General features: G+C 42.3%; 1 protein-coding gene across 3 annotated transcripts in view; it reads left to right on the forward strand.

Annotated features, from left to right (window-relative positions):
* The first annotated feature begins 614 nt into the window (after positions 1-614).
* PWWP2B (PWWP domain containing 2B) overlaps positions 615-19,856 on the forward strand; it is a 102,539-nt gene continuing 83,297 nt past the window's right edge. Inside the window, exons 1-2 of one of the 3 annotated variants that reach the window (XM_030202991.1) lie at positions 615-629; positions 15,993-16,286. In XM_030202991.1, the coding sequence (XP_030058851.1) occupies positions 16,147-16,286 (140 nt within the window). In that variant the 5' untranslated portion in view covers positions 615-629; positions 15,993-16,146. The other 2 variants (XM_030202989.1, XM_030202990.1) reach the window with 2 other exon arrangements.

The raw sequence follows: 19,856 nt of genomic DNA on the forward strand, positions 1-19,856 counted from the left end.
TCATTTTAAATCCTGGCCTATTGCTCCTCACCACATATTTTGCATAGAGCTATGGAGCTGAAAGCATGGATAATAAACTTCTTCCCTAATAGATTTAGAAAGAATTAATTTAATTGCTTAAAGGGTGACAGAGGAAAAGCACCCTTATTCTGTGTATGGAACATATTGGTAAAGATGTTAATGAATACTTGTCACTTGGTAAATATATCCCTTCTTTCATATACTGGTACTTATCAACAAGCCATGGTGGCTACTTAGGCTCATGCTTAAAGTGTCATACTTTTTTGTTGATTTTTAGCTGCAGGTATTAGTTGTATTTCAAAATGCCTGTTTTGTAAAGCTGTTGCCTATTTATTCCACTATTGAAAATTAATTATGTTTGTTAATAAAAGCATGAAGAAACTGGGCTGAGTGATTTACTGAAGGGTTAAAGGGAGGGGTGTGGGGAGTAAAGGGAGGAGTAGGAAGATTGAGTGGTGCTGTGCGCCTCTATTGTGTATTAAGTGCAATCTTTCATTTCGCATCTGACCACTAGAGGGCGCTATGGTCTGAAAAGTAAATGTCACATAGTAACCCCTTCATATTGTCAAACATTTAATTGCTAAGGGCTGAAGATCAAGACCACTCAGGTAACACGAGCCGTGGACTTTCGTCTCTCTCTCTCTCTCTCTCGCTCTCTCTCTCTATTTTCCTGCCTGTTTTCCACCAATTGCTTCCTGTTAGACGTAGACCTGGGTTTGCTATCGCTCTGGCTCCACTTCTTTCCTGTTTACAGTAGACAAGTATTTTCATCTGCAAAACTGCAAGAGGGTGAGCGTCAGTGACTATATAACCTTTCTTTTAGTTTTAATCCTATAAATCTGCACCGTCATAGAATGGCTGAAAGAAGTATTCCAGTAAGCAAGAGCAACAGTGCAGTAAGTTCAGTAAACCGAGTGGCAAGCATTGAGCATTTTAAACCGTTTTTAGGAATTTGAACACAAAAGAGGTTTAAACATTCCAATACTTTACGTATGATCTGCGCATCCTTTTTTAGATCCGTCTCAGACATATTACTAGGTTTAAAATAACCGCATTCAGGTTAACTAACTGAAATTATTTACAGATATAATAATTGCAAAAAGCCGCTTCTCAAAGGTACTTGCAGACAGTGGTGTTGCCGGGGGTAGTAGGATGTTCATTTGCTTTCAACATTTGTTTGTCACCAACACTAAATATAAATTGTGGTCAAATTTTTTAAACGATCCAGACTATGTGGTATCAGATAATACATCTGGAATAAGTTGCAGCTTTCTTGCTGTCTTGAAATTAAAACTTGCTTTCAATTTGTTTCTTCAATCATCTTAATAACTATAGGGACGATATATCAAGAGCTTCTGAGAACAGCGGATTGCTGCAGCCATCTAGTTGGAAAACTTGAAAACGAGATATCCAATCTATTTCATGCTATTTAACATTGAAATTGTGTTTTTTTTTTTTTGTTTTGTTTTGATTTTTCTTGATTAAGCCGGTGGGGGAAATACATGGCTTCGTCTCCCTCTATGCACCCATAATAAAAACGTGTTAGTGCCTCCATCGATCAAACATTTTTGGTGTAGTAAACAGACTGTGCCATTTAACTGCTGGGTCACTCAGACCATTTCTAAATGTACAGCAGATGTGAATTAAGAAAAATGAAATTCTCAAGGTTTTTGCTTCATTGACATTCTACTTGGTGTAAATGCCACCTTCATTTTCAGTAGGCCCTGCACAGACATCCTCTGTTATCTAAGGCAATATTTTCAGTGGCAATGCAGACTTGCATATAAACAATAGAAAACAAATGCCCTTTATAGGTGAGATCGCATTTGTAGAAAAGTTGCATGTTCACTTACATACAGCGGCTTTTAACATGTAATGTTCGGACTTTGCCTCTTGTTTTCTATTTGTATCAGTGGCGTAGCTACGTGGGGCCACGGGGTCCTGGGCCCCCTTAGATTTGGCCCTGGACCCCCCCTGCCGATGACCCTCTTGACCCCCCCCTGCCGTCGCCTACCTTTGCGCCGGAAGAAGAGGACCTCGGCTGGCAGGGGTTGGGGTCCACCGCCAGCAAAGGTAGGCAGCGGCGGGGGAGGGTTGGCGGCAGGAGGGGGGGTCGAGAGGGTCATCGGCAGGGGGGATCAAAGTTATTGGTGGTGGTGGCGGCGGCGGCAATGGGGGGGTTGGCAATGGGGGGGTCGGCAGCGCTGGGGGGCTAAAATGTGCCCCCTCACCTCGGGCTCTGGACCCCCCTCCCGCTGAAGTCTAGCTAGGCCCCTGAGTATGTATTTTTACTTCTGTGAGAGTGTATTCTGGAATCTTGCCCATTAGGCACTTAAAGTTAGGTGCTTACACCCAGGGTTCGTGTGTAAATTTAGGCCCCAGTGAAAATGTGCTGCAAATGCCTGTGCCTAAATTTACGCACAGACTCTTTATTTTGTGCATAACTCAAAATCGTGCCCCAGAAATGCCCATGACCTTCCCATTTCCATGCCCCCTTTTTTGGGCCGCTCATAAAATTTAGGCTTGTAAAGTTCTAATTAAATCTAATTAGTGCCAATAATTGTTTGTTACAAGCCACTTATTGGCACTAATTGGCTTGTTATGTAATTAAATTGTGCACACAAGTTTTATAGAATTCAGGGGTAGACCTTTTTTAATAATTTGGTATGGGGAAGGTATCTTCCCCAAACATTACCAGACTAGAATATATCTATAGAGTTGAGAATGGCACAATCTTTCTTTCTTTCTTCCTTCAGAGAAGCACATTGAGGAGGCCCTTTTACTAAACCACAGTAAAAGTTTGCAGTTACTGCAGCTTAACATGGGACTTTACTGTGCAGTAGCTGCAAATTTTATGTGGCTATTGATGTTCCCAACATTTGCCGTTACAGGTGCCACATGAAATTTGCAGCTACCACATGGTTCTTAGGGGCCCTTTTACAGAGCAGCAGTAAGCCCAACACAGGCTTACCGCTCACTATTCCAGGACTACCGCCGGCCTAACGCAGCCTCCAGCAGTAGTTCCAGGTCGAGCATATGCCATTTCCGGGAGGGGGGGGGGGGGACCAGAAATGGTTAGCATGGTGGTAATCGGGCATCGCTGTGTGCTGCCCAGTTACTGCAGAAGCTCTGGTAAGGACTCCCTGCTGCATGCCATTTTGTTTTTGGGGCTTTTTACCCCCAGCAGTAAAAAGGGCCATGGTGTGCGGTAAAAACGGCCCCCGCCACTACTGTAGGGCCTTTTTCCCACAACTTGGTAAAAGGACCCCTTAACTTGGAGTTAGCATTTAGCACCTCCTATATAGAAGGTAATGGTAGAGTCATGGATTTGACATACCGCTTCTCTTATATATTTCTTTATTATATACTATGTGATAAATGGTCCCATTATTGCTTGTTAAGTGCCATTATCAACGCTGATTAGATGGTGAAGCCAATTAAACTAAGTGCGTTGTTATAGAATACGCCTGGATTTCAGTTCAGATCTCTAGGCATGCTATATAGAATCCTGGGGTTAATGTGTGGTTTACCACACAAATATCACAAAATCCCTTATTGCAGTTATGGTATGGTAAACCAAGGAGTAAATTCTATAATCAGTGCTGAAAAATTGGTGCCGAAAAAAATCGGCATGGAGAGCTATCCCATAAACAGCACTCAGAGTATGTATGGATCAGTGCGTAGAGCCAATTCCCATACCCAATGTTTGGTGCCAGTATTTACTCCACCTGAAACCTGGTGTAAATGCTGGCACTCGACTTGTGGCATTTGTGTGCAGGAATGGCGCTATTCTATAAAAGCATGAGCAATATTTTGGAATGCCTCTGCCCTGCCCCTGAGTACACCTCCTTTTGAATTGCACACTAGTGGATTTAAATGTTGTAGAATAGCACACAGGAAGATGCACACGCAAATTTCAGTTACTGCCAATGAACTGCAATAATTGATTAACATCAATTTATTGCAAGTGAATAGCTCATCAGCTAATTAATTTACACATGCATATCCGATCCATGTGCAAATTTCGGGTCACATTTTTCGGTGCCATATGTAGAATCTGGGGTAAGTGCTTAACGCAATTTAGTAAACAAGCCCCTTAAACAAGATTTAGTCCTTTTCTGGATTTTAGTCATAACTGACCGTACCACCTGTTAGGTGATTTGGTTGCGAGTACTGGATAGGTAAAAGTACTGGGTGTCCACTTCTGTAAATCTGTTGTGGATTCACTTTCTGGTTAGATCATAAAAGAAAACGTGTTTTGGCTACACATCTGCATTTTAGTAAATCGAGGCCTATTCAATATTCGGCCCTAATTCATAGTGGGTGTGAATTATTCTCTTGCTTTTATTTCTTCAGCTTGTGCTGTAGGTGCATTGAAGGTGTAGGTTATAAGAAGCCCAAATTAGCTTCCTATTCTAGTATACCCGACTATAGAAAGTGCTCTGGGCTCATCCTACTCTTAAATGAATTTGGGCATCATATTATAGAATACACTTAGACAGTTCTGCATGTAAATTCTAATTAATGCCAATTAGTGTGACTAATTGATTAAATGGCAATTTTCAGTGCTGATTTGGTGGTTAACTAATTAAGTTGCAGGCAAAAATCCAGAATACGAGTGTATGCTTTTTCTTTTCTATAATTTATTGTATTTGTTTTCCTATGCTTTTTGGTTTTATTTTGTAAACCACTGTGATCTGTTCGTCAGCTTCAGTGGTATATCAAGTCTTGAATAATAAATAAATATATAGAATCCGGGGTTAAAGGACTCCTGTGTTAACCCTGCAGTAACAGCTAGTGCGTGCTAATGTGCATGTGCTAACTGGTTACTGCTTCCACACCCAGACTTTGCCCGTTTTCTGCCTCTGACATGCTACCTAATTAAAAAAAAAAAATTTAAATCCCGCATGCTTAGAGCCAGATTCTATATATGGCGCCGAGAAAATCTGTGCAGAAAACATTTCTGCCTAAGCATACTCTATAAGCGGCGCCTAGATTTAGGCGCAGTATAAGATTTAGGCACAATTTATAGAATATGCTTAGTTGATATCCTAGTGCCTAAAACTACATGCCTCCATTTATACCAATGAAAATGTGGCATAAATCCCTGTGCGTAGATTTATGTGCAATGGGCCATATTCTATAAAAACAAGAGTAAATTTGGGAACGCCCATGGAATGCCCATTTCCCCACCCATAGCCATGCCCCTTTTGAACTGCCCATATTAAAATTTGGGCGCAGTTCATTACAGAATACGCTTAGTGAGTTGTGCGCATAAATTCTACTTATTGCTAATTACTGCTCATGATTGCTTGTTAAGAGTTTGTAAAAACGCTGATTGGCTTGTTAAGCCAATTAAGTTATGTGAATTGTTATAGAATACGCCTGGATTTCAGAGCAGATCTCTAGGCGTCCTATATAGAATCTGGGAGTTAGTGTGCACAAATGTCAAAAGTAATGTGAGGCGCTTCAGTACGTCCTATGTTGGGCCATTTTTCCTATATTAGGTGCATGTTAACAGCTAACACAGCTTAGTAAAAGGGCCTCACGTGTAGATGTTGATATTTTCTGGCAGAAAAGGGGCATTGAAAACCAAACACAACCTACCTTCCAGTTTAAAAATAACCTACTAAATAGAACTAAGGGAAAGGGGAATGGGATTTGATATACTGCCTTTTTGTGGTACTTGCAACTAACTACATTCAAAGCAGTTTACATATACAGCTGCTTATTTGTACCTGGGGCAATAGAAGGTTAAGTGACTCGATCACATTTTCTATACCACTTTCCTGGTGATGCTGTAGGCATCTCTCTGGGATCCCCTGGATCCTAATATTATTATGCCATGATAGGTCCTCTAGTTTGCTGCTCTAGATCCCAGTTGGAGTCCTAGAGTTCTTCTGTTACCTTTCTCAGAGCATTTATACTATCCTCCTAGACTTCTGTTCTCTACCTGTATCTTCTCTAGCTTCCAAATCTGTCAGGTCTACCTAAATCTTTGCCATTGCTTCTCTAATCTTCCCCTTGATGGACACCACCTTCCCATTACAAGCCAGCTCGCCATTTCTGACCACATAATTACAGATTCTCCAGACAGTAATTTCTGTTCAACTTCAGTATCCAACACCATCTCTCCGCAGGGCGTGGCACATAATTCTTTACTCATGACTTTTTCCCTTCCTTGGGAGAGGTGCTGAATTTCTTTGTTTTGGGTATGACTAGCCTTACACAGCTGCATGTTACCAGACTGGCTCTGGGATCATCCACTCAAAGCTATTGACAGGGCTTGCTTGTTCCCCTTGGAGCTATTATCTGTCAGCAGTACCCATTGGTAACATCATCAGAAGTTGGGAAAGAGTATAGTAATGAGGTTGTGCAACCATCATCCTGGCCAGAATGAGGAACCAAGACAGTGAAATGCTAATAAAATGGCAGCATGATAATAATGGAGATTTGGCTGATTGGGTAAATGTCTCATTGGGACACGTTAGGGAGGGTAGATTTTAGATGCCATAAATGACTGTTTTCATGAAGCAAACTGCTTCTGGAATCACATTATGGGGAACTATTTTAGATCTTGTTCTCAGTTCAATGTAGGACCTGGTGTGAGGGATAACGGTGTGAGGGATAACACAGTCAAACGTGACTTGCAGGCTCATTTTCAAAACAGATGGACGTCCATCTTTCGACATAAATCAGAACATGGATGTCCATCTCCCAGAGATGTCCAAATCGGTATAATCGAAACCCGATTTTGGACGTCTCCAACTGCAGTCCATCGCAAGGATGTCCAAATTTTAAGGGGGCGTGTTGGAGGCGTGGAGAAGGCGGGACTTGGGCATGCCTAACACTTGGACGTCTTTAAGCCATAATCGAAAAAAAGCAGGGACATCCTTGAGTAAAACTTGGACATTTTCACCCGGATGTGATATATTTTACGAATATGGCACAAAAAGGTGTCTGAAATGACCAGATGACCATGGGAGGGAATCAGGGATGACCTCCCGTTACTCCCCCAGTGGTCACTAACCCCCTCCCACCTTAAAAAAACATCTTTAAAATATTTTGTGCCAGCCTCTATGCCAACCTCACATGTCATACTCGGGTCCATGACAGCGCATGCAGTTCTCGGGAGCAGTTTTAGTGGGTACTGCCAGTGCACTTCAGACAGGCGTACCAGGCCCATACCCCCTACCTGTTATGTTTGTGGAGGAAACAGCAAGCCCTCCAAAATCCACCACAAACCTACTGTACCCACATCTAGGTGCCCCCCTTCACCCATAAGGGCTATGGTAGTGGTGTAGTTGGGGGTAGTGGGTTTTTGGGGGGCTCAGCACCTGGGACCAATTTATGAAGTCCACTGCATTGCCCCCTAGGGTGCCCGGCTGGTGTCCTGGCATGTCAGGGGGACCAGTGCACTACAAATGCTGGCTCCTCCCACGTCCAAATGGCTTACATTTGGACGTTTTTGCCATGGACGTCTTTGGTTTCGAAAATCGTCGAAAGTCGAAGACATCCATCTCTAAGGACATCCATCTCTAAGGACATCCAAATCCAAGGACATCCTTGGTATTTTCAAAACGAAAGATGGACATCTATCTTTTTTCGAAAATATGGTTTTCTCCACCCCAGGATTTAGACGTTTCACAAAGACGGCCAAATCCCAACTTGGATGTTTCTTTTGAAAATGCCCCTCATTGTCACTGGAGGAGCGGCTTTAAGGAGAAGTACTGGAAAGACATGAGCTAAATCATCCAAAAATAAATAAGAAAAATTCCTTCAATCACATTTAACTTTTAAAAAAATGGGGTGGGGGGGTGTGTTGTGATTAGAAACACATCCACATGTAAATAGCAGCATTTACACATGTAAATCATATATACACATGGAGATCCACAGCATGCAGAGATTTCAAATAGACTAAACATTCTGCAGGAAAGGAACTTGATATAACACCTTTTTGTGGTTTTTGCATTTTGTGGTTTTTGCAACTACATTCAAAGTGGTTTAAATAGTATAAACAGGAACTTATTTGTACCTGGGGCAACAGAGGGTTGAGTGACTTGCCCAGAGTCTCAAGGAGTTGCAGTGGGAATCGCACCCAGTTCTCCAAGATCAAAGTCCGCTACACTGACCACTCGGCTACTCCTCTACTCCTCTAGTGCTACTACTACTAATACTAGACATATGCAGTGCTGTACACATTATCCCAATTCTATAAAAGGTGCTAAAATTGTGCACGTAACTTTGGCTGCACGCACAAATTAATTGAATAATGAGCCAACTAGCACCGATTATTTATTTATTTATTTATTTATGTAGGTATGACATTTATACTCCACATTTTCCCATACAATTCTGAGTTTAATGTGGCTAACAATCTAAAAAGAAGTAATTACAAAATATGAAACAAAATACATTAACCCACACATATCAATAAGGCAAGAATTGTAAATATATAAAAAAATTCAATAATAAAGCATAATAGGGAGAATGGAAGGGGGGGATTAGGCACCAAGATCAATTGGCAGAAAAGTTTTGAAAAAGAAAGATTTCAAAAACTTATGAAAAACTAAATAATCATGTTGGGACCTTATATTTTTTCGCAAGGAATTCCAGCATTTAGTACCTTCGTATGAAAAACTAGCTGAATATATAGATTTCTAAACTACTTTCTTACAGGTAGGAAAATGAATACACAGCTAGTCTCTTGCACCAGACTGAATTGTGAGAAGACAAAGTAACAAGGGGCAGCAAATAGTCAGGGGCAATACCATACAAAATCAATTGAGATCTTAACAAGCAACCATTGGTGCTAATTGGATTTAATTAAAATTCACAAAGTACATAAGTATTGTCATACTGGGAAAGACCAAAGGTCCATCAAGCCCAGCATCCTGTTTCCAACAGTGGCCAATCCAGGTCACAAATACCTGGCAAGATCCCAAAAAAGTACAAACCATTTTATTCTGCTTATCCCAGAAATAGTGGATTTTTCCCAAGTCCATTTATTAATAGTCTATGGACTTTTCCTTTAGGAAGCCGTCCAATCCTTTTTTAAACTCCGCTAAGCTAACCGCCTTTACCACATTCTCTGGCAACGAATTCCAGAGTTTAATTACACGTTGCGTGAACAAACATTTTCTCCGATTTGTTTTAAATTTACTACATTGTAGCTTCAGCGCATGTCCCCTAGTCCTACTATTTTTGGAAAGTGTAAACAGACGCTTCACATCTACCCGTTCAACTCCATTCACTATTTTATAGACCTCTATCATATCTCCCCTCAGCCACCTTTTCTCCAAGCTGAAGAGCCCTAGCTGCTTTAGCCTTTCCTCATAGGGAAGTTGTCCCATCCCCTTTATCATTATCGTCACCCTTCTCTGCACCTTTTCTAATTCCACTATATCTTTTTTGAGATGCGGCGACCAGAATTGAACACAATATTCGAGGTGCAGTCGCACCATGGAGCAATACAAAGGCATTATAACATCCTCATTTTTGTTTTCCATTCCTTTCCTAATAATACCTATCATTCTAATTTAGGCATGGGTCCAAAAGGGAGGCACAGCCATAGGCAGATCATGGACAGATCAGGGGCATTCCTTTAAATTATGCACATTGTTGTAGAATAAACAGGATTGGTGCAGGGATTTACACCAAGGTTCCATTTGTGTAAATGGTCGTGCCTAAATGTAGTCACGGTTCCCAGCATTAAGAGTTATTCTATATACGGAGCCTAAATGGGAGCCAACCAGGTCCAACGCCTTCTACTTTTTGACACCTGCATTATGGAACTCTTTGCCAAAATACCTTAGATTAGAGAAGTCTTATATATCCTTCTCATGGCCCTGAAAACCTACCAGTTTCATGAGTCCTTTGATAACCGTTGATCCTGCAGCTGGAGCACAGGAAGCATGGCAGCCAGTGGTAGTTTATGAGTGAACAACCTCCTAATGTTACCTAATATGTATGCTGTCTTGGGGTGAATGATCTCTGGATGATATTCAATGTGTATATTGGTCTGTCCTATCAAAATTGGCGTTCTTCTCATAAGCTTTTTACTATGTTTTAATGCTAAATTTTAGAATTTTTATGTAAACCACCTCAACTCATACATGAAAGAGGTGGTATATGAAATGAATAAATGATAACTGTAAGTGCTGTTTATAGAATAGTGCTTAGTGATATTTTTTTATGTACAGATTATGTACGTGCGTTAATATGTAGGGTAATGCACATTATATCAATCTTGCACACTCTAAGGGCCCTGTTTACTAAGCCGCGCTGGTGTTTTTAGCACACGCTAAACGCTAGAGTCACTCATATGTTGAGTCACTCATGTGCAACTTAGGATGTACCGCATGCTAATCATTAGTGCATGCTAAAAACACTAACACGTCCTTAGCACTGCTTAGTAAACAGGGCCCTAAATTTTTAAGGCATGCTAGCAAACAATGCACTCATTAATAACACCTATGTTTAATACCACAATACTTATAAAATGAATTTTATCTTATTTTCCTTTTATACATATAACTATTATTCAAAGCAGAAGTATTAGCGGGTTACACAATGAAGAGAGGCTGAGAAGGCTAGGGCTTTTCAGCTTGGAGAAGAGACGGCTGAGGGGAGATATGATAGAAGTGTATAAAATAATGAGTGGAATGGATCGGGTGGATGTGAAGCGACTGTTCACGCTATCCAAAAATACTAGGACTAGAGGGCATGAGTTGAAGCTACAGTGTGGTAAATTTAAAACGAATCGGAGAAAATTTTTCTTCACCCAACGTGTAATTAGACTCTGGAATTCGTTGCCGGAGAACGTGGTACGGGCGGTTAGCTTGACGGAGTTTAAAAAGGGGTTAGATAGATTCCTAAAGGACAAGTCCATAGACCGCTATTAAATGGACTTGGAAAAATTCCGCATTTTTAGGTATAACTTGTCTGGAATGTTTTTACGTTTGGGGAGCGTGCCAGGTGCCCTTGACCTGGATTGGCCACTGTCGGTGACAGGATGCTGGGCTAGATGGACCTTTGGTCTTTCCCAGTATGGCACTACTTATGTACTTATGTACTTTATTGTCTACTTGAGTACAATACAGTATGGAGCAGAAACCAAGGCCTGCAGTGTTAGTTCAAGTAAAATTACTGCATACCAAGACTGCTTAGTTGTTTATCAAGGCCTTCAATGCTCACTAACAATGTGGTGCCACTTTAACAGCTCATGCAGTATGTGAAGTGTTAGCACATGCTAACTCAGCAACAGGAACAAAGCCTAGGTGCAATAGGGGTCCAGGAAGGTTGAAACAAATGACGACCAGCTATGGGGATGAGGTCTTCAAATCTTTTGTTGAAAGCACCAGTGAAATCGGACCTGACACGGGCTGTGTTTCAGTGGGCACAGCCGCCTGCCTCAGGGGTCGCAAATGTGATTCTGTGCCTAGTCAGAAGATGGAAAGCAGTATCTCTGGTGCACAAAGAAAACAGGACTTTGCCTTACTGTAAACTCGGTCCACAGTGTATCTTGAGAGAAAGTGCAGGAGGCGCTGTCACTAGACATCAAACAGTCATACACCTAACATGGAAATTCCGATTAGACAGTGTGCTATGGGCAGCGCAGGATTAAAACATAGACAAACTAGGCACCTGCCTAGCGCCCAAACACTTATGAAGCCTTTGTCAGATGTGTTAATTTAGTGGTTCCGAAGGAAGATATTTGCTCTGGTAATTTAGCAAAAACAGTGGGAGCAAGCCAGAGCTACACCACCTCTGTGCAGAGTTTTCCAATTGGCAGGAGATGGCGAGCAGTGCTGCCTCTTCTGCCAGTTTTCCTTTGCAGTTCTCACCTTGCAGGGCCCCATAGTTAAAAGAGATCTGCCGACAGCATCTATAGAGAAAAGCCCAGAGGAGAAGGACCACGCAGCAGCGGATCACAAGTTGTCAAGGTACTTAACTTACTGACTCCTGCTGGCTGGAAAGGATTGGGTAGGGAGGGGGAGAAGATGACGGTGATTATGTTAGGGAAGTGGAAGGATGAGAAGGGGGATATGATTATGACAAAAGCTGGGGTCGAAGTTTATAGAGGTTTAAAAATGTACTTATGTTACAATGAGAGACCCAACACCTTGTTTGTCTAGAGCATAACAGCAGTGGCGTAGCCACAGGTGGGCTTGGGTGAGCCAGGGCCCACCCAGCAGTAGCACATGTTTAGTGGTAACTGGTGGGAATCCCAAGCTCTGCCAGCTGAAGATTTCCCCCTGATGGTAACAAAAACGCTACTCTCCATGACACCGGCACCTGCACATGCTCAGTTTTCAGTGCAATACTGCTGCCAAGGTGGAAAGAAGCGTTTTCCCACCAGCTGGGATTTTTTTTTTGAAGGGGGGGGGGGACACTTGATGCCCACCCAATTCTTGCCTAGGCCCACCCAAAATCTCTTGTCTGGCTACGCCCCTGCATAACAGAGGTTAATCCTGCCTTGAGTTTGGGCAGGGACCGGGTGGGGACCATGTCACAAACACAGATGTTGTTAGCACATATTAACTGCTAATGTGGCAAATAGCATAGTGAAATTGCCACACCTCCAGAGGTATAGCTAATTGCATTCTGCTTTATCAGTCAGGCCCTTAAACTGTTTATAGTAATGACACAGGAATGCCCCTAACAGTTAATGCTGAGTTCTTGCACTCAATAAGGGCAGTTCTAGAAAAGGGAGCCTATTCGATAAAGGAATGTATCTGCCTCCTTTGCTTTATAGAATACTAGTATAACAGACAAAATACACACCTCGAATATTGTGTGCAATTTTGGTCACTGCATCTAAAAAAAAAGATATAGGGGGAGACTCTATAAATAACGCCTAAGAAATTGGTGCCAAAAAAAGTGCATAGCGGTATTCTATAAACTGGGCCTAAAGTTAGGCGGGGGCTTATAGAATAGTGCTTAAGCCCAGGAATTGCACCTACATTTAGGCTTGGTCATTTGCACCAACAAAAATGTGTGCAAATGCCTGCACCTATATTTAGGTGTGGAACCCTCTTATTCTATAACTATACATGTAACTAAAAGTCATGCCCCTAATCTGCCCACGGCCCTCCTATTTTCATGCCTTCTCCAACTCACGCTTAAAAAAAATGACGTGCAAACATGTTAATTGGATATAGTGAAAATTAGTGAAAATAATTGTTTGTTAAAAAGACAATTGGTGCTAATTATCTCATTCAATTAAAATGCACACACAGTTTGGGCATACACCCAAATTTGCGTGCACATTTGTTTTGCCCTTTTTATAGAATTGGTGGGGGGGGGGGGGGCGGGGGTAATAGGATTTAGAAAGGTACAGAAAAGAGTGATGAAAATGATAAAGGGGATGGGACTACTTCCCTATGAGAAAAGGTTAAAGATGTTAGAATTCTTCAGCTCGGAGAAGAAACAGCTGAGGGGGATATAATAGAGGTCTATAAAATACTGAGTGGAGTGGAATGGGTAGATGTGAATCGTTTGTATAATCTTTCCAAGAATACAAGGACTAGGAGGCATGAAATGAAGATACTAAGTAGCTAAATTAAAACAAATTAGAGAAAATATTTCTTAACTCAATGTGTAATTAAACTCTGGAATTCGTTGCCAGAGAATGTGGTAAAAGCAGTTAGCGTAGCAGGGTTTAAAAAAGGTTTTGATAAGAAAAGCACACACGCCATTATTAAGATGGACTTAGGAAAATCCACTACTTATTTCTAGGATAAGCAGCATAAAATTAGTTTTACTCTTCTGGGATCTTGCCAGGTACTTGTGTTGGATAGTGGGCTGGTATGGTGATGCATATGTTATGTTCTTATATTAATGTAGGTGTAATCGTTTAGACCAGTCCTAGAGCTGGTGTAAATGCTTGTGATTAGATTATTTTAAAAACCACAAAAAATGTAGTATGTTAAATGTGCACATTTTGGACTAGATTCTATATATGGCACCGTAAAAGTCGGCACAAAAAATACATCTAGGCATATTCTATAAACTATTCTTAAAATTAGGCGCAGTTTATAGACTACACCTAGCGCCTGTCCACATGACTAAATTTAGTTGCAGGTATTTATGCCAAGTAAAACTTGGTATAAGTGCCAGCGACTAAGTTAGGTGCGGAGTGGGTATATTCGATATCAGCGCACATAGATTTCAGAAACACCCATGACCTGCCCATTCCATGCCCATGGCCATGCCCCCTTTCTAGTTCTGCATCTTAGAATTTACGCACAGAACTTTACAGAATATGCTTAGCAAGTTCTGCATATAAATTCTAATTAATGCCAGTAATTCCTGTGAAGTGGCAATTATCGGTGCTGACTGGTTTATTAAGATAATTAAGTTGCACGCGCTAATCAGATTATGACCTGCTTTGCGTGCGCAACTCTGGTTGCTCTATACAGAATCAGGGGGTTTACTTGTTACGCTAGTATTCTATAAAGTGGGGGGGGGGGGCACCTACATTCCTTTATAGAATAAGCTCCCCTTTCCAGAAGTGCAAGACCTCAGCATTAACTGTTGGGGGCATTCCTGTGTCCTTACTGCAACCACTGATCATTACTGGGGGTCAAGGACGTGATTGTTAAAACAGAATGCAATTAGCTATAGCTCTGGAGGGTGTTAATTTACATACTTTGTCCATGCTCCACCTAGACTACACCCACCTTTGAACTATATGCCACTGCATTTAGGCACCAATTTATAGAACAGTGCTTAGCCAGAATTTTGGCATTTACCCACATATGTGTACACATATATGCTAGTATTCAGGTCAATTGTATGTGTTCTTGGTGCCTTCTTTATAGAATTACCCCTATTCAATGTGTCTTAACTTTAATGTTAACATGCATGTTAGTGCCAGCTAGTAAATAGGTCTCTTGCTGTTTGCTTATTAATTGGGCCTATTGAGCCCACCTAATGGGTGCTTTAGAGCACAGGAGGGGTAAAACAAGCCTGAAGGTAAAATACAAATATCTGCACACAGTACAGTAGGTGGTGGTTGATGGAAAAATACGAAAATACTGGTATTCATAAGGCATGAAATTTCACACAGTGGTGACAGCCAGGAAGGGCCAGAAGCACTACAGCTTTTCTCACAGACTAAAGATGGGAGAAACTGCTTAGTAAATCTGGCACCTAGACAACAAAGAACAATTATATTTGTTTAAAAGCTATGAATGATGTTGCCATTTGTGTTAGCTTTCTTTACAATTTACTCACAGGCCAGTGTTGCTCTAAGTCCCCAACATGTGCAACTTCTTGGTATCATTTTGGATTAGTCTTGGTTTGAGAGCTTACTCTCAGAGTAAAAAATCCAAAAATTTAGGTCTAGTATCCCACAATAACTTACTTCAACGATGGAAAATAAACATGTATGAAGTGGTTGTTGCAGCAGTGCTGAAAATCAATATTCCATGCTTGTAGGAATGGAATGCATCAAGAAAGACTATTGACCATCTACCATCAATAAGACCCCAAGTTAAGGCAGGTTCGTGCACTTTTTAAGCCTCTCCAACGGCACAGACCTGTAAACTGGAGCGTTTAAATTGGTGGAGAGCATTTCAAGGGAACAAGTGAAAGTACAATCACAGAAAATACGTATCCCCAGTACACCTATGCTTTGTGTGCTGCTGGAGAAAATTAAGTGTGCCTTTATTTATATGCTGTTGATCTTAATGTTAAATCTCTGACACTCTGTTTAGGTGTGTAAAATGAGATATGTTTTTGTCCACTAAAGATTATGGATCGACTTTAATAACAATTTTAATGTTGTTTACTTGGGGGGGGGGGGGGGGGGGGGGGAGGAATACAGTGGAAAGTGTTAGGATTTGGGAGTTTCCAAAACGATTTTCATAATGCACTAAAAAAGCACCACCCATGCACCGACTTTTTCTAATAACGTGGCCGCACTATTCCACGTTCTTTTCCTTTCTTTTCACTTCTTGCAGGATTCGGCTTCGTTTATTTAAGGATTGTGACGTCAGCCGAGAGGGAGTCGGAGGCGATGGCGTCATCGGCGCGTCTGGCGTGAGCGTCCAGAGCGGAGCGGGGGAGGGGGAGCGGCCGAGGCGACCTGACAGTCCGCACCGAGCTGCGGCGAGCATGGATGCCGGTGGGAGGGAGCTGCAGGCCGGCTCCTGGGTGCCGGTGCTGGTCGAGCAGGTACTGAACGACACGCTGCTAGTCACCTTGAGCCACGGACAGCGCAGTTTCACCGGACTTCTCCTGGACTGCAGCAAAAAGTAAGGAAGCGAGTCTATTGCAATCAATCATCTGTGTGCATTGATGGCAAAAGTTTATCCCGGGCCGGCCCGAGGCTGGAGCCAGGCTGGGGAGAAGGACTAGGCCACGCTCGTGAGAGGTGCTGCTGTTACACAGTGGGGCTGTTTCAGATACCATCTCTTGGCTTAATGTTCTCTTTTAATCTAGTAGTCAGGCCAAAGTAATTTATGAATGATTTGACCTGATAATCTGTCAAAGCAGATGCCACTAATTTAAAGGTAAAAAAACTCACAATCTCTATATTTTATTTATTTTAATTTTAATGCTATAATTAGTGGGGTAGACAAGTGGAAGGATAGGCTTATTTTTCAGAAACCTGGGGAACCTTTTATTTTATGGAATGCATGGGAGAAAAAAAACTTAAGCATTAAAATGTACTCTTTAATGCATAGTGTAGTGCAATGTAATGTTGTTAATTACTATTGGAGCAAGTTGTGTTTGAAGCTTCTCTCTCCCCCCCCCCCCCCCCCCCCCCCCCCACAAAAGTGATCCTGTCATAAGGGCTTGAAATAAAATGAGGTTCTGTTTTGATCCTTTTAGAAACACTCTAGTCATGCATAATACTGCTGCATCTCAAGTCTAGATATAGCTTGGAACAGGTAAAACATGAATTCCAGGGGAATATTTTTCAGAAGAGATTTGGTCATAAAAGGTGAACACTTTGTAGAAAATGTTCATTAGAAAATGGTATGGCACCATAAGAAATTGAAGTTTTAGCTAAACTTTAAAAACCATTTCCTGCTCCTCCCCGTTCAGGTTGCTTTCTCAGCTCTAGCCTACATCAGTCTAAGTGCAGGGACAGGTGAGTGCATGCTGCTGGTCCATGTTCCTTCCTCCTTCTGCTGCTCATTAGTCTTCCCAGCTCCTGCTTCTTCTGTAAACTTGGAATGCCCTTCCGCGGGAGATGGTGGAAATGAAAACGGTAACAGAATTCAAACACGCATGGGATAAACATAAAGTAATCCTATTCAGAAGGAACGGATCCTAAGGAGCTTAGCCGAGATTGGATGGCAGAGCCAGCCGGTGGTGGGAGGCGAGGATAGTGCTGGGCAGACTTATACGGTCTGTGCCAGTGGTGGGAGGCGGGGCTGGTGGTTGGGAGGCGGGGATAGTGCTGGACAGACTTATACGGTCTGTGCCCTGAAGAGGACAGTTACAAATCAAAGTAGGGTATACACAAAAAGTAGCACATATGAGTTTGTCTTGTTGGGCAGACTGGATGGACCATGCAGGTCTTTTTCTGCCGTCATTTACTATGTTACTATGGTGGGGGACGGACACAGCTGCCTCAGTGACCAGAGCAGGCACTGTAGTCTGTTCCCCTGCTATTAGCAGAGAGGGAAGCAATAAGGAAGTATGAAGTTTTTCTAAATGCGCCTGACAACCAGTCCCTGGATTATTTGCATACCTGCTATATATACCTTCAAAACTTGCTGCTGACTGCTGCAAGTGTCCATACCTTGATATATCTTTGCAAGCTTAATATAGTAAAAGTGGCTGATTGAGGAGACAATGTAGCAATGACCAATTAGCAAAGGAATTACAGCACTGGCTTCAAGTAGTGTTAGCTCAGACTAGACAGAACACTGCACTCTGCCCCCACATTGCAACCCTGGTCTTGAATTAAGTCATCCTCTTCTGTGACCCATATAGAGAGTGGAGGAGTAGCCTAGTGGTTAGTGCAGTGGACTTTGATCCTGTGGACCTGGGTTTGGTTCCCACTGCAGCTCCTTGTGACTCTGGGCAAATCACTTAACCCTCCATTGCTCCAGGTACAAATAAGTACCTGTATGTACCATGTAAACTGCTTTGAATGTCATGCAAAAACCACAGAAAGGTGGTATATCATGTCTCATTCCCTTTCCTCTAATTTGTAGGTTGGGAGTTGAATTTCATTACAAATTGATAGATCATTTGTCTTAAACCCTGTTAGAGCAGGGTTTGGTCTTCAAATCTCCAGAAAAAGGCCAGCTTTTCTGTCTTGATTATTAAGGGGTCAACTGGATGCTTTAAGGGCCATGTGAAATATATGTAGTTTTCCATAATATAAGCTGCCATACCTTGTATGGATATCTTCTCCTACTCACCTACAAATGCACTCAATCTGCAGCCCCTCCTTACCTCTCTACCCTCATCTCCCCTTACGTTCCAGTCAGCTGGTAATCCAAGCCCCGATGGTCTGGCGGCCAACCCTCCCTTCCGTACTTCTGTGATGGAGATGGCAGTAACACACTCCCTCCTCTTCCAGCGCTGCCTTCAAGATGGTGGCACCCTGCCCAGTGCATCCTGGGATTTCATAAAGGGGGTTTCTCCTTTATGGTAGGGAAGCCCTGCCTAGCGCACCCCAGGATGCACTGGACAGGGCAGGGTGCTGCTATTTTGAAGGCGGTGCTGGAAGAGGAGGGAGTGTGTTACTCCCTCCTCCATGGAGGTAAGTGGGGGGGGGGGGTGACCATCAGACCATCATCAGGTTGGGTGGGGGGGTTGAATTAGCAGCCCACTGGGCCACCAGGGATTTTTTTGGCGGGTTGTGGGGGGGATAGGGGGCTGGAGATCCGGTGGGGACTGAAGCGATGGTGGGGGTCCAGTGGACCCGCAGGACACGGTGGCAGCCCAGGCTGACAGTGGTATAGGATTAAGACTCTCTTCCGCCCCTACAAACAGAGTGCTGTTCTCTGATTATAGTGGCAGAATACAAGCAGAGCTCATTTAAATCTAATTTAAATGAGCTCTGCGATATTAAGGGGCGTGGGTGCTGTTTGCCCGATGATCATGGGTGCAAAAGTAAATGTGGACGCTAGTGGCCTCTAGTGCCTGCATTTACCTTTGATCATCAGGCTGTGAGTTTGTACATCAAGGATACAATATAGGACTATCGTCTCTGCCAGCTGGCATACGTGGATCCTGTTTAGTCCTATTCTTGTGTACTGTTATATGTAACGTATCCTTTCTTTCTTGCCCTTATACTCTACTATTCTCATTTGTATCTATCACCCGGAGTTCTCTCTCTCTCTCTCCGGTTTATGTAAACCACGTTGAGCTTACATGTTTGTGGGGATAATGTGGAGTATAAATACCTTAATAAATAAATATATTTCATGGAAGAAAGTGCCTCTCAATACTGACTGACTTTCCTAGATTTACCAAAGTTTATTTTTCTCAGTTAACTAGCATAATAATTTCCTGCAAAGTACCATGGTTTTTAGGCTACTGTCATTTACAAAATATCCTGATGAAATGCACGGCTGTTACATTTCATTCTGTTCCCAGTCTCCCTTTTCTTACACACGCAGCTTCAAGTTTGGCAGAATCCCTTTTCCTGCACATACCGCTTCATTATTAAGTTTGGCAGAATGTTATCACAAATATTTCTGTTGGTGGAGCTTGGGTTAAAACAGATCAGATTTTGAAAGCATTTGCATGGATGCTCTTCATGGTAGGCGATAAGAGGTTAATCTGTTCATCCATGTGGCATGCTTTTTACCTTTTTTAACTTACTGAATATTTGATTTATCTGTATGTACATGATC

The sequence above is a fragment of the Microcaecilia unicolor genome, chromosome 5 (assembly GCF_901765095.1).
Source record: "Microcaecilia unicolor chromosome 5, aMicUni1.1, whole genome shotgun sequence".
NCBI lineage: Eukaryota > Metazoa > Chordata > Amphibia > Gymnophiona > Siphonopidae > Microcaecilia > Microcaecilia unicolor.